This window comes from Carya illinoinensis, chromosome 4 (assembly GCF_018687715.1).
Source record: "Carya illinoinensis cultivar Pawnee chromosome 4, C.illinoinensisPawnee_v1, whole genome shotgun sequence".
In the NCBI taxonomy this organism is placed as follows: Eukaryota; Viridiplantae; Streptophyta; class Magnoliopsida; order Fagales; family Juglandaceae; genus Carya; species Carya illinoinensis.
Genome location: NC_056755.1, coordinates 3,142,149 through 3,155,576, shown reverse-complemented (window position 1 = coordinate 3,155,576; position 13,428 = coordinate 3,142,149). Strand labels below are relative to the sequence as shown.

Here is a 13,428-nt window from a genome sequence, read left to right as displayed (position 1 = left end):
TGGGTTAAGTTGGGAAAGTTGGGAAGTTGGTTACTAAATTAAGATATCCAGATTCAGGGTGGTGTTACTGTTGTGGTAGCACAAATTAATTTTGCTGTCTCTCTCTCATTTTGAATGTGATACTTTCTTGTTCATAGGTTTTAAGTAATTCACTTTTCTTCAGAACCATTATGCATTTGTCGGATTGGAATCGTTCTTCACCTCAGCTTACACCCTAAAAATTACGATCAATACAAGATTCCAAGAACTGCAGGCTATTTAATACAATAGGAAAGAACCCCAAAGAAACTCGTTTCTAAATTTCGAACAACAAGGGCATGTAAGATATTTCGGATATTTTGCTAAGGAGCCACACCAGTGGCGTCATTTCGTTCCGACTACCTTATTCATGAACAAATTAAGACGGACGTGAGGAAAAAAAAAAATTTGATACAGAATCAACAGGAAGAAACCAGAGGTGGGGTGCTACATGTGCATAAAATGATGAAATTACCCGGTGGTGATGTGAACACCAATGGCGATGAGGAATATAGTGATGACTCCAAAGAAGATGATGGTGTGGACCAATATGGAAACTCTCACTTGTCTGCATATTTGCAAATTCCACCACTCGGCTATTTCCAGGCAGCTGGAATAACAGCCCCGGCGTTAACAGCACAAACAGTACTACCGCTATAACCACTGGCCCCCAATCTGCCATCTCTCTCTCTCTCTCTCCCCAAGCAGTTCCCCCAAGTGAGAAGATAAAGAGGGGCAATTTAAAGTTGGTGGGTATGTGTAGAAGAGAGCCACTCGAAGTGGACGAGGACAACAAAATGAATGTTCGAAAGACACAGTTCAAAATCGGCAGGAGGGCATTGGATTAGACGCAATGCAATATCGACAAGGACAGTATACAATATCCATTGGTCGGCATCATGCGGCCTTTTCCTCTCCTTGGGTGGCTCTGTCTTCCTCATTCCCAGAGATTGGTTGGCTATTGGAATCGCACGGGTTGATGTGCCAGGGGAAAAAACAAGAAAACGATTCTGAAGAAAAAGAGAGGTGCATGCGTTTGTTTCGGCATTCATCACAAATATTATTGTCTGATTTTATAGATTTAATCATATTAATTGATATACTTATATTAAATGACTTAATACATTAGTTATATAATTAAAAATTTATTTAAAAATATATTAGTTAATTTGATTGAAGATAACAAAACTCAAGATAAAAAGGAAAAAAAAAAGGTTCTTTTAATGCTGGACCGGCCTTGTTCGAGTTGTATGTGTTTGATACTTCAATCTGGGCTGAAATTTCCAAAGTCCAACATCAGATCGGCCCAAACATATTTGCTTAAGCTAGTTTAGGGGTGCCAATTCTTGGTATGACTGTATGGGCTCCACCTCAACGACAACCTAGTGTCTGAAGCTGACCGACATGTAGTTTAGTTCCTTGTCATAATATATTATATATTCAATAATTTCTTTCTTTTTTCAATTTTCACTTTTTGTAGTCTCTACCTTCAGGTACATTCTATTCCATTCCTTAACGCATGCATTTAGATCTTTACTGTAAAAGATGTAAACCAAACAAGGAAGTGTTCCATACACACGTAGCCACGACTCCACTTTTACACATGCACGTCCTTTCACAATTGTCTCTTTAATATTTCTTTAAAAAAGGTTCCACCTTCATCAATAATCTCTAATCTAAAGCAAGTTAAAAGAAGCCTTATAGTGAATAATTATTAGAAGCTAACGCAAGAAAAAGGTGCTTGTTTCCATCTTCATGAAAGCAAACCCACTAACCGTAACGTACCTTTCCCCTCGTTTAAATCCACTCTCTTCTTTCTCGCTAAGTTTAGCATCCCTCATCCCCCATCCCTTCGTATTAAAATCATATTTCCCTATACATATTAATTAGGTCGAGCGTATCCTTCTCTTCTCCTCTGATTCATACCGCAAGAGAAATCCCAACTAGTTTCCTTATCTCCTTTTCATTTCGAGACGAAATATAAAGAGACAAAAAGAGCGATGGGTGCTGATTGGGGGCCGGTTGTTGTCGCGGTGGGTTTGTTCATTCTCTTCTCGCCCGGGTTGCTCTTCCAACTGCCGGCTAGAACAAGGGTGGTTGAGTTCGGTAACATGAGCACAAGTGGGATTGCGATTTTGGTTCATGCCATTATATACTTTTGCATACTCACCATCTTGGTTGTTGCAATTGGTATACACATTCACGTTAATTGATCCAAAAGCTGTTTAGCCATAACGTCCATACAGCTTGTTAGCTAGCTCTTTCTTTCCTTTTTTTCTCACTTCCCCATGATGGAGTTGCTATATCTCTCCCTTTGTTTAAATTTTCACTTTCTATTTCCGTTTCTGTTTAATTTCCTTGTTAGTAGGTGCGCTAGCTGTTGGCTAGTAGGTCTTGTTTACATTAAGTACAAATCTATGAATTCTCTCTTAGTCATCCAGGCCTTCAGTACTGTTCCTCTTACTGAGGTTGTTGGTCTGTCCTACAACTGCTACGAGCAACAAGTGTAATCCGATTCTAAGGTCTTTGTCGTATTTTGTTTCATTTATCATTATGACATCATAAGAAGTATAGGCACGAGAGAATAAGCAAGAAAACTATGTGCTTTTTATATCTGCTAAACGAGGTATCACTGAAGTCATACTCATGACACATATTATAGATGCCGGAAAGATACCGAGACCAAAAAAAAAGCTGATCTGGCGCTGTAGATATCGACGCGGACAGCCAAGAATATATAAGCACAACGTAGAGAACAAAGAAGATGAGAGTCTGTGGATGACGAATGCCTTGCCTTTGCCCTTTAGGTCTTCAAGCTGTCGAACTCCAGCTGCCGGCTGTTTCCCTGTAAGATGAAAGAGAAGTGCCGGTGCGAGTAGCATGCACGAACAGTGCCACGTCGGTCAGTACGGCGGCCCAGTTCGCCATTTCTTTCTCCAAAGAAAAAAAAAATGTGCTTCATCTAGGTGCTAGACAAGTCAGATGTGCATGTCGGTGAGGGATCGCCTAAGGGCAGCAAGAAAAGTGGCTAGTTTTTACGCGACGGACTGGGGACGAGGAAGTTGGAAGTGAGAGATCTTTTGAGGGTTAGTGACAGTTGAGAAAATGGAAGGATTTTGGAACACTCTGTAAGCAAGGGCCAAGAGAGAAATTATATATATTTCTTTTATTAAATTTGTACATTTGCTCCATCCATTAAAAATAAGACATTTTAACTGAGTTCAGTTGAGTATACCAATTACAACACATTATAATTTGAATTATGCTACTTATAGTTACTTTTATATATTTTTATACTCTCTACTAATATGATTGATCAAAATAATTATTTTATATTAAAAAAATAATACAGCCATTCATATCTAATAGTGGTATACATGGGGCATATTAAGAAATGGATGTCTACTTTACACGGAGAATCTTCAAGATAAACTTTGAAAATTAGTCATTATCACCCTTATCACACTTCTATAAATAACACCCGAAAGTAACACATTCACAATCATTCATATACTTATATTGAAAAAATTTCTCTATAACTTAGGCATCAAAGTTCCATTGGGCAGCCACCATCTCATTTCGTTGAAGGTCATAGATAGTATTGGTGGTGTGAAACACATCCTTAACAATAGCATAAAAGATTTAGAAATGGAATGGCTTGAATGAATATCAAGTCAAAGAACCTTTGTTATGTATACTGGAATGTATCATGTACAAGTTATAATGAATTAATACAAATTAATACAAATATACAAATTAGTATATAATTTCAGCTAACCTCCCATCTATAACATGATCTGTACTATGAATTACTACTAGCTGGATTGCTTTTTATAAAAGATTTGCTTTGTAACTCTTGTGACACTGCTTGACTTTCGAGTAGCTATGAATTTGATGATTGTAAATCTAGTAGTTTGGTAAATGTCTTGACACCACACGTTTTTTATTTTATTTATTTTTCTTATTAAATATGTGGTATATATATGATAAGTAAAAAATTTTCTTTAGCTTGAATTTGGAATATAAAGTGCATTTAAAAAAAAATTATAATGTCTAATGGTGGTATATATTCAAATGATAAATATGAATGAAAAAATGATAAGTTTAATATATTCAAAACAGTGGGATTATTAATAAATAAAAAATAAAAACAAAACGATATTACTTTAATTTTTTTAGTTATTACATTTATAAGTTGCTGCATAAACACTCAATTGGTATTAAATCTATTATATTTTAAAAAAAAAAAAAAGGTCAAAATACGAACTGATATAGAATTTATAGCTAAAATATTTTCCTTATAAGTGTCCATAAACAAATTTTTTATAAATGCAATTTTTACTCAAATATTTAAATCATCCAAGAAAAAAAGAGCTGAAATGGACGGTATTGATTGGAGCAGTGTCAACTAACTCCATCCGTTATTGGGCCCTCCAATGATTGCAGACTGCATAATTATGCACCCATTATTGCACTACTTATGGGCTTGACAACAATAGAAATGATGCTCGGCCTTATCCAATAGAGAGATTCGAAAGAACTTTAAAAAAATCACAAAACAAAAGGAAGAATAAAGTTTAGTGGTTGAGAATGTTCCTGCTTTAGGAAATTCTGTTCCCCCGTCCAAGGTCCCGAAGTAATATCAGCATGGCATCCAAAGCCCTTTTTACATGCTTGCCTGATTCTTCTTCTTCTTCTTCTTCTTCTTCTTCTTCTGCTGCTGTTGCTGCTGTTGTTGGAAATTGAAGTTCTTTGTTTTGGTGTCGTTTGTTAAGGCTTAGAATGAACGATTGGGCTGCTCCCCTCATAGCTGCGGCTCTGTTTGCAATTCTGTCACCAGGAACACTCTTTCAAATGCCTGGCAAGAATCGGCCCCTTGATTTCATGAACATGAAGACTAGCATTGCTTCCATTTTTGTGCACACAGTTCTCTACGGTTTGTTTCTTATTCTGTTCCTTGTTATTCTTCACGTTCACCTCTACGTCTAGAAAGCAGTTGGGTTGCTGGCCAAGGACCCCAAAAAAAAAAAAAAAAAAAAAAAGGTTTGATGCTCTACTTTTTTTATTTCCTGCTTTTGATCGATGTAAGCCTCACGCAACTTGAAATGAAGAGATTATGAAGATTACTTGGTGTCCACTCAATTTTTTTGTGCTTAGATTTCCAGCGAATCTTTTCTATGGGAAAAAAATAATGATTTATTTCCATACAGGATACAGTTGTTTGATCCATGATAATGTTGTTCCTTGATTCAGCAATTTTAAGTTACAACTGGAAGAAGACAAACGACCATACGGTTCTCAAAAAATGAATGATTACAAATTACCTCGGCTGTGATGACCTGTTTTAGATGCGAACAAACAGAACATGTTTTGTCTCTTCTTTGATTGGAACGTGGCTACAAATTACATAAAGAACATGTTCAAGGCAGAGGATGGCGCTTACTCGCCCTGTTTCTCCCCACCCGACATCATGATCAGTTCAATCCAGATATCACCGCCGCTAGAAATAACTATCACTTTGGTTTGCTTACACGACTATATATTTTGATTTTCACTTAATATAAGACCATTTGGCTTATAAGCATCAAACTTGCATCGCAAAAATGATCCCTCATCCCTCCTCAAATCAAAGATTAAGCAATATCGGCTTGGGAATGAGCCCATGTTCACCGTGCTTTGAAAATTACTTTCCCCATCTAGTCTTATCGTGCAGATCCTTCCTGATCACTCCTACTACATTAACATTGTCGATAATGAGATGGCATCCTCCAGCCCAAGCATACCCCCATTTCCAACAATATCCTTGTCAAGCATTCATATACATTCCATCCAACCCAAATTCTTCATCCCAATTTTGTATTCAGTCCCCCGTGACCATATTTTCTGTCATATTGTTGTCCTCTTTTGCTCATAAAAAAAAAAAAAAAAAAAAGGAAGAAGAAGAAGAAAACAGAAAGAAAGAAAGAAAAGAAAAGAAGAGAGAGAGAGAGAGAGAGAGAGAGATGTGCAAACCAAAAGGCAATATGCCATGTAAAATTGCATATCATCCTGTATAGTCTCAGTAGAATTTTGGATCAGGTGAATTTGAGTGGTTAATAACTATGCATGCAAACAAGTCAAACCATTTGTCATTAATAGGGAGAATCAATGGAAAAATTGCAATACAAGTAATAGAAGCACACAATTTAATTATAGAAGAAATAGATAGGACATGACAACAGAGATTAGAAGCACACGACGTCACCACTAGATCGGGAACTTGCAGATATGGATGGTGTTTATTCTGGGAGCTATGAGCCCAGGTACATGTGGACTCCAATAGCTAACAAGAAGATGCATATTAGAGCAAAATAGATGACGGAATGAACCAGAATGGACACTCCACTCGTCTGGAAGTTGCCAAATTCTACGTAGCGTTTTTTCCCCGGCATCTGAATCAGTAACCCCGGCGTGAGCAGTATGAAGAGCACCGTGGCCACAAACACCGGCCCCCAATCCGACATGTTCTTCTTCTTCTACAGATCGATTGATCTCTTTCTTTCTAAACCCTCACCAGACCTCTCTGTAGTCTCTCTTAAAGTTCACAAGGAGTGGCAACGGAATTGAGAAGGAAAGATGATTATAGAGGTTAAGTTTTGCTTTGGGAGGAAGGGACAAAGGAGTTGATGACTAGGAAACTGAAAAAGTGAAGGTTAGAGAATCAAGCTATTCAGATTCACATTATATACCATACACGTCACATGCAATGCACTGCTACCGTCGAAGGCAACTGCGGACGTAGGACTCTCGTACAGTTTTGATTGTCCCCTTGCCAGTCAATCTCAGTCTATTAACTAAAGTGAAACTGATCATATGAAAGGGGACTAATGAAAGAACGACGTTTATAATCTTGGAGCTCAAAAAGCACTTTTTGATTGCTTATGACAGAAATATTCTGGTGGTAGCATTTCATAGACATCGCCATGATCACGCCACCTCCATGTTAGAGGAAAAAACAGAAAGAGAGACAGAAAAGCAATGGCACAATCTGGATTGAATTTTAGAAGTCAAATAATGATTTTTTATTTTTTTTATTTTGTATTTTTTCAAAAAAAGACTCGTCTGTCAAGGGAAAAATGTCGGTATCAGATGGAACATCTACAGAATCTTAACACTGCTCGTGCATAATTCAAGCGAAAAATGTCATTCAACTCGTAAAAGCTCCCCTGTTGTGTCGGTATCAGATGGAACATCTACACAAAATTGAGGCATAACATAGAAGGCAGGAATTACAGGAGAAACAGAAGCATTCATAAGTTAGGAACAATGACGCATGAAACAGAGTTACAAGCAAGAATTACGATGGACGGCACCGAGGAAAGCTAGAATATATTTGCCAACAAGTAATTGATTCCCCATTTAAATACCAAATGCCTAACGTTGTAGTGCAAAGATTAACCTAACTCACCAGCTATACTACAATCCAGCATAAGGTAACAATCTAGCCATTAACTCGGCCAAACATTCATGTATTCCTTATCCAGCCATATACAACAACCGTGACAAAACTGTCGGGAGATGAACCCTAGGAAAATGGTCAAGTGAGACCTTGATATAAATACGTTGGAAGTTAAAAAGCTCAAGGCTGTTAGTAGACTACGAGAAAGACTTGGAAAATGTTCGCGTGTTCAAGCAATCAAAAGATTGATTTTTCACTCGCCGTATATTGCTCTGGCGAGTGCATAAACCGATGGCTATGCCTTCAGAAACAAGCATTAAGTAAATATTGTCAGCTTATTAGGTGTTTGAAGAAATACCTGGCTGAATTTGAGTGCGTGTTGTTCACCAGCGAGCTCAAGATTTCCGCTGACGAAGACGAGCATGCCGCCAGCGGGGCCGGATGGCTGGCAGTTGATGGTGTGCTTGCACTGCTGGAGGAGGAGGCTGGTGAGGTTGGCCACAATGTTCTGCGAGCTCTGGATCTTCTGGCCTTCGAAGGTCAGCATGGAGCCCTCCCGGTACAGGTTCGCCAACGCGGCTCAGTCCGAATCGAAAGTCGAGAAGTAGTGTTCCACGAACGCCTTCGACACATCGTCTAGGCTCATTTTCGCTCGTTCTGCCCGGCTCTCTGGATCGGGGGACCTTGATGAGTCGTCTGGAAATAAAATTTAGTTAAAGACGTTTAGGCTTTGACTGTAGCTGTAGCATCAGCGACATGAGAAAGGGTAAAACGTCGACAGCAGGGTTCGAACCTGCGCGGGCGTAGCCCAACAGATTTCAAGTCTGTCTCCTTAACCACTCGGACATATCGACGCTGGTGTCATTTTATACCATCACTAAAATTTGTCTTTTTAAGTCTGTCCGTAAACTGATTTTGGAGGATAGAAAAGACGACATATGCATACAAAAAAATTATTAGCACATTTTAAAACTGCTCTAATATTACTATTTTAGATAAGAAGAAATACGCGACTGAGGGACATATGACGGTTCGGTTCTACAAGGGCTGCTTTTTTCTTAAAGGTAATTGAATGATAGAAGTTGCCGTGGCCCAGCCACAGAAGCATCCACACTAAAAACCTTTGCAAATTGTGCATTGTCGTAATGCAAAAGAATTCAATGCACAGGCCCCAATTCCAGTCCTCATATAATAATAATGACGTTAATTTCAAACAACAAACAGAGTCCAAGATCGCTAAAAATCACATACCACCATTATCGAGCAGATGAGGCAAACGTGGGGGAACAGCTTCCCCGATATGTTTCTCTGACTTGTCCTGGCTAGGCTATACCGCATCTTTTCTGTGGCTTTTTAACAACTAATGATTTCAATTTGACATGGTATAACTTCTTGAATGAGTTTCATTTAATTAATTTGAAGGACCGTAATTTGCAACAAAAAAAGCATACAGAAAGTACCCAAACTGGGTGTCACAGAATTGTGGTAGGAAATAGGTTCATTTTGTACAGAGTTTCATAATTTTTATAGAAATATATAGGATGGCTAATATGCTAACTCTGTCGTGGTTATCTCCATGCTAGTGCTAAAAGTTATACTGGCATCTCAGCGTTAGCACTGCTGCGATGTAAACCTTTGTAAATTATAATTTTTCCACATTTTTTTTTTATAAGAATTTTAATAATTTATAATTTTTTTCCCCCTTTTTCTTTATTTTTAGTAAATTGTTGGGATTTTGAAAGATACGGTCTTTTAATCTTTTCTGAAAAATACGGACATTGATGTTGAAATATTGTCCGGTAACTGGTTGGCGGTTAACGAGGTATTTACGGAGATAGCTGAAGGATAAGGAGGGCTTAATCTCCAAAAGTCAAAACCTGAATGATACGTAGGTTTCCAATCACAAACTACAATTCTCACTCTCTGCTGCTTTGATTTCCTTTTCATTTTCTACGATGGCTGAAGTGTCATCTCCGTAAATCATTTCGTTGGTGACATTTGCTTTATCACTATCGAGGAACTTGGTGCCAAGCCACACCGTTCGCTGTCCAAATTCATCACATCATTGTCATCGTCACCCCCCCTCCTCTCTCTCTCTCTCTCTCTCTCTCTCTCTCTCTCTCTCTCTCTCTCTGTGGTTTGGTTGTATTATAAAGAATTATCATTAACTTATCCAGGGAATAACATAAGCCAAAGATAGCGGCTTTGGTTGTTTTGAAAGAAGGCACCGAGTGAGTGAATTAAGATGGACGGTTGGCGATGGAGAGAGAGGTTGGGGTCGTTTTTTAGCAACAGATGGCTGGTGTTTGTGGCGGCAATGTGGTTGCAAACGTTTGCGGGAATCGGTTACCTTTTCGGGAGCATATCGCCGGTAATAAAGAGTTCGCTCGGCTATAACCAGAGGCAGGTTGCGAGACTCGGCGTGGTCAAGGATTTGGGTGACAGCGTTGGGTTCTTGGCTGGGAGTCTTTGTGAGGTCTTACCCCTGTGGGCTGCTCTTCTCCTCGGTGCTCTCCAGAACTTTGTTGGGTATGGCTGGGTTTGGCTCGTCGTCACTGGAAGAGCTCCCACTTTGCCTTTATGGGCTGTGAGTATCTTGTTTATCTTTTCAGTTGAATGCTTTGTTTATTTTCCATCCAGCGTAGCTTTTTTGCCATTTTGGCACAGCGAGTTTTAAGCAAAGGATGGCTTTTTTTTTCCCGTGTCCTATTTCTAATTCATCACAGATTTAGTTGATCATTCCAATTTCCGATATATTTTGATGAAGCTTATTTTGTAGTTCTTAGGTTTGTGTGATTGAGAAGAAAGGTTGGTTTATCAAGTGAGAATTTTAGTAGTTGGAGGTGGTGCTTGAAATATATGTCGTTTTGTGTGCCAGAAATACGGATTTACCATCCCACTGTATTAATATCGCTATTATATACTGATCCCTGGAAATAATCCTTTTTTTTCCCTTCAAGGTGGTGTTTTGACCCTTTTTTTTTATACATCTTTTGTGCTTAGCTCTTGCTTTTATATGGAAAGCAGTTTCGAAGCACCAAGTAATATTCAATTATATGTAATAAATCCTTGTGGCTAATAGTTTAGTGGAGCTTTTTATGTAATTTCGATTTATTAGAACGAATCAATTGCATCTTCATGAGATCGCCTTATGTGGTGATAGAAATGGTTTCTGTCTCTTTCTGACTTAAAATTGAACATAAAATCTTCGTAAGCCAAGCCTACAGTAGCTGATTAAAGAACTCGAGTTTTGTGTTATCTCCACCAAACTTCATTTTGTTTAAAGTTTAACTTGCTTGAAGGGATATTGATTTTAGTTAGGTGATTTATCATTTTGCCTAACCTTTCCCATAGTAAGTCCGGTGGGCCTGTCAACAGGTTGACTTCTGTGATCTAATCCTGAGCTCTAAATGATGAGCTGTAGGCTACAAGAGCACGAGCAATTGAAACTTATAAGGTTTTACTGCTAAATGAGCCTTGGCAAGTTTAAGTGAATGTGGTTTCTTTCATCTCTTTCTCTTCTTCTCTCCCTTCATTTGAATTGAGTGCGGTTTCTTGTCTAACTGTTAGTTCCTCGTCGTCATATTAAATATGTGCATTTTCTTGAGAGAGTTGGATTGGCATGTGGGCCTGTGGCTCACGTTTGTTCTGTGCAAGAATTTTTTTTTCCCTTTTTTAATTATCCTGAAGATTCAATATTAATACGAATTCTCTATTAGTCTGTGATTTTTCGCAAACTTTCCATACTTATATACCGTCTTGACAAATTTGATTAACGGATATCAGTATGCAGATGTGCATTCTTATATTTCTGGGAACAAATGGCGAGACCTACTTCAATACAGTTGCTCTGGTTTCCTGCGTGCAAAACTTCCCAAAAAGTCGTGGTCCTGTGGTCGGGATTCTAAAAGGCTTTGCTGGATTGAGTGGCGCAATTTTGACTCAGATTTATGCAATGATTCATTCTCCTGATCATGCATCTCTGATATTCATGGTTGCAGTTGGTCCAGCAATGGTAGTTATTGCCCTAATGTTCATTGTCAGACCTGTTGGAGGTCACAGGCAAGTCCGGCCAACTGATGGAAGAAGTTTCTCGTTTATCTATAGTGTCTGCCTCCTATTGGCTGCGTATTTGATGGGGGTCATGCTTGTTGAAGATCTGGTCGATTTGAACCGTACAGTGATAACAACTTTTACCGTAATTTTATTTATCCTTATTCTGATTCCAATTGCAATTCCTGTGTCATTGAGTTTTTGCCTAGAGCCAAGAGCTTTAGAAGAACAGACACTTCTTCCTGAGCCACAGAAACAAGAACCTGACACACTTCAACAGGATTCCAGTGAGCTTATATTAAGTGAGCTGGAAGATGAGAAGCCAAAGGAAGTGGACTTGCTTCCAGCATCAGAAAGGAAAAAGCGAATTGCCCAATTGCAAGTGAAACTATTCCAGGCAGCTGCAGAAGGAGCAGTGAGGGTGAAGAGGAGGAGAGGTCCACGTAGAGGGGAGGACTTCACCCTGACACAAGCTTTAATTAAAGCAGATTTTTGGCTTATATTTTTTTCACTTCTATTGGGTTCTGGATCTGGGTTGACAGTGATCGATAATCTGGGTCAGATGAGCCAGTCATTGGGGTCTGATAACACACATATATTCGTGTCCATGATCAGCATTTGGAACTTTCTAGGACGCATTGGTGGTGGTTACTTCTCTGAGATTATTGTGAGGTGCAAGTTGATTTCAGTCCCTCCTGGATTTTTGTGAAGCCTTAATTTTGTTCTTAAAAGAAATGTTCTTATTTTGACTTGTTCTTCTCATCCATTCTTATGATTTTAATGAACAGGGAGCATGCTTATCCAAGACCAATTGCGATGGCTGTAGCCCAACTCATTATGGCAGCAGGTCATTTTTTCTTTGCTATGGGGTGGCCTGGGGCAATGCACGTTGGCACGTTGTTGATTGGACTTGGCTATGGGGCTCACTGGGCAATTGTGCCAGCTGCTGCCTCCGAGTTGTTTGGTTTGAAAAAATTTGGGGCTCTGTACAATTTCCTCACACTCGCAAATCCTGCAGGTTCATTAGTTTTCTCTGGTGTAATTGCTAGCAGTATATATGACCATGAAGCAGAGAAGCAAGCTCATCAACACCATCACCAGCAGCAGAATTGGGGATCAATTTTTTCAGTCATGTTTGGTGTGGATGAACCACTGAAGTGTGAAGGTGCCATATGCTTCTTCCTAACTTCAATAATAATGTCTGGATTATGCATTATTGCATTTATACTAAGCCTCATTCTCGTTTATCGGACCAAGATTGTATATGCCAACCTCTATGGAAAAACTAGTTCAGCTCGGCTTATATAACTGGATTATTGGTCCAGATCAATGTGGTGTCTGTACACTTCGATCAAGGATCTTTCAATTTCTTCCTTGTTCATATAAACAAAAATCACTTGAACAATGGCAGAGGGAAGCATGCTTTAGAATTGGAACATCAGCTCGAGAGTGAGACTACGCTCTTCCCGATTATGTTGCAGACGGGCAACACGACATGGTTGTGTATGATTTTCATTTTTGCATTTTGAAATGCTGTATTCAATCCTTTACCAGTTTGGACATTAGGCTGGGAAGTTTATAATATCACCATCGGCTGTGTCCACTGTGCTCTGCAGGTAAACAAATGTGTTTGTTCGTATGTCTCTCTTGTTTTTTTATTGTTTCTGTACTAGCAATTCAGCAATCAGATGCCTGCATATTTCTGTACAATTGCTCTCACGTTACTCGTGCTGGTGTTTGTTGGAATAGTGATCGACGGAGTTGAAATTGTGAATGTGGGTTTGGCCTTTAACAGGATTGTGTTTCGAATTCAGGCTTACACGATGAATTGCTGTGCTATTTGGTTGTGACAAACTTCCTTTCCAAGTGGAAAGAATGTTTGAGCTTGGTAGTAGGCATAGACTGCACAGGAAACTCTT

The 13,428-nt window shown here is 38.9% G+C and overlaps 4 protein-coding genes, 1 non-coding gene and 2 pseudogenes across 6 annotated transcripts; 3 read left to right on the top strand and 4 right to left on the bottom strand.

Annotated features, from left to right (window-relative positions):
* Nucleotides 1–238: 238 nt before the first annotated feature.
* On the bottom strand, nucleotides 239–812 carry LOC122308198 (annotated as a pseudogene).
* Nucleotides 813–1,781: 969 nt separating this feature from the next.
* Nucleotides 1,782–2,631, top strand: LOC122308197. The gene has a single exon (XM_043121396.1). It carries the CDS (start codon nucleotides 2,019–2,021, stop codon nucleotides 2,229–2,231), a length of 213 nt encoding a protein of 70 aa, XP_042977330.1. The 5' UTR covers nucleotides 1,782–2,018; the 3' UTR covers nucleotides 2,232–2,631.
* A 1,952-nt stretch (nucleotides 2,632–4,583) lies between these two features.
* Nucleotides 4,584–5,155, top strand: LOC122308199. The gene has a single exon (XM_043121397.1). It carries the CDS (start codon nucleotides 4,801–4,803, stop codon nucleotides 5,005–5,007), a length of 207 nt encoding a protein of 68 aa, XP_042977331.1. The 5' UTR covers nucleotides 4,584–4,800; the 3' UTR covers nucleotides 5,008–5,155.
* A 969-nt stretch (nucleotides 5,156–6,124) lies between these two features.
* Nucleotides 6,125–8,144, bottom strand: LOC122308196. Its single transcript, XM_043121395.1, has one exon. The coding sequence runs from the start codon at nucleotides 6,519–6,521 to the stop codon at nucleotides 6,309–6,311; it is 213 nt and encodes a 70-aa protein (XP_042977329.1). The 5' UTR covers nucleotides 6,522–8,144; the 3' UTR covers nucleotides 6,125–6,308.
* On the bottom strand, nucleotides 7,113–8,102 carry LOC122308195 (annotated as a pseudogene).
* Nucleotides 8,145–8,228: 84 nt separating the features above from the next.
* On the bottom strand, nucleotides 8,229–8,310 carry TRNAS-UGA. Its single transcript has one exon. It is a non-coding gene; the product is annotated as a tRNA-Ser (tRNA).
* A 1,020-nt stretch (nucleotides 8,311–9,330) lies between these two features.
* LOC122306976 (protein NUCLEAR FUSION DEFECTIVE 4-like) lies at nucleotides 9,331–13,301 on the top strand. 2 transcript variants are annotated; one of them, XM_043119564.1, is made up of 3 exons: nucleotides 9,331–10,043; nucleotides 11,250–12,181; nucleotides 12,298–13,148. In XM_043119564.1, exons 1-3 carry the CDS (start codon nucleotides 9,702–9,704, stop codon nucleotides 12,815–12,817), a joined length of 1,794 nt encoding a protein of 597 aa, XP_042975498.1. In that variant the 5' UTR covers nucleotides 9,331–9,701; the 3' UTR covers nucleotides 12,818–13,148. The 2 variants fall into 2 exon arrangements, with proteins under 2 accessions (XP_042975498.1, XP_042975499.1); XM_043119565.1 differs by having other exon boundaries at nucleotides 9,841–10,043; nucleotides 11,243–12,181; nucleotides 12,298–13,301.
* Nucleotides 13,302–13,428: the final 127 nt, after the last annotated feature.

What these genes read in the sequence shown, in the direction of transcription:
- LOC122308197 (XM_043121396.1), top strand. Translation starts at nt 2,019, where the DNA reads ATGGGTGCTGATTGGGGGCCGGTTGTTGTCGCGGTGGGTTTGTTCATT.
- LOC122308196 (XM_043121395.1), bottom strand. Translation starts at nt 6,521, where the DNA reads ATGTCGGATTGGGGGCCGGTGTTTGTGGCCACGGTGCTCTTCATACTG.
- LOC122308199 (XM_043121397.1), top strand. Translation starts at nt 4,801, where the DNA reads ATGAACGATTGGGCTGCTCCCCTCATAGCTGCGGCTCTGTTTGCAATT.
- LOC122306976 (XM_043119564.1), top strand. Translation starts at nt 9,702, where the DNA reads ATGGACGGTTGGCGATGGAGAGAGAGGTTGGGGTCGTTTTTTAGCAAC. An exon ending in CCACTTTGCCTTTATGGGCT is followed by an intron (nt 10,044 to 11,249) that starts GTGAGTATCTTG and finishes ATCAGTATGCAG; the next exon opens with ATGTGCATTCTTATATTTCT. An exon ending in TTCTCTGAGATTATTGTGAG is followed by an intron (nt 12,182 to 12,297) that starts GTGCAAGTTGAT and finishes TTTAATGAACAG; the next exon opens with GGAGCATGCTTATCCAAGAC.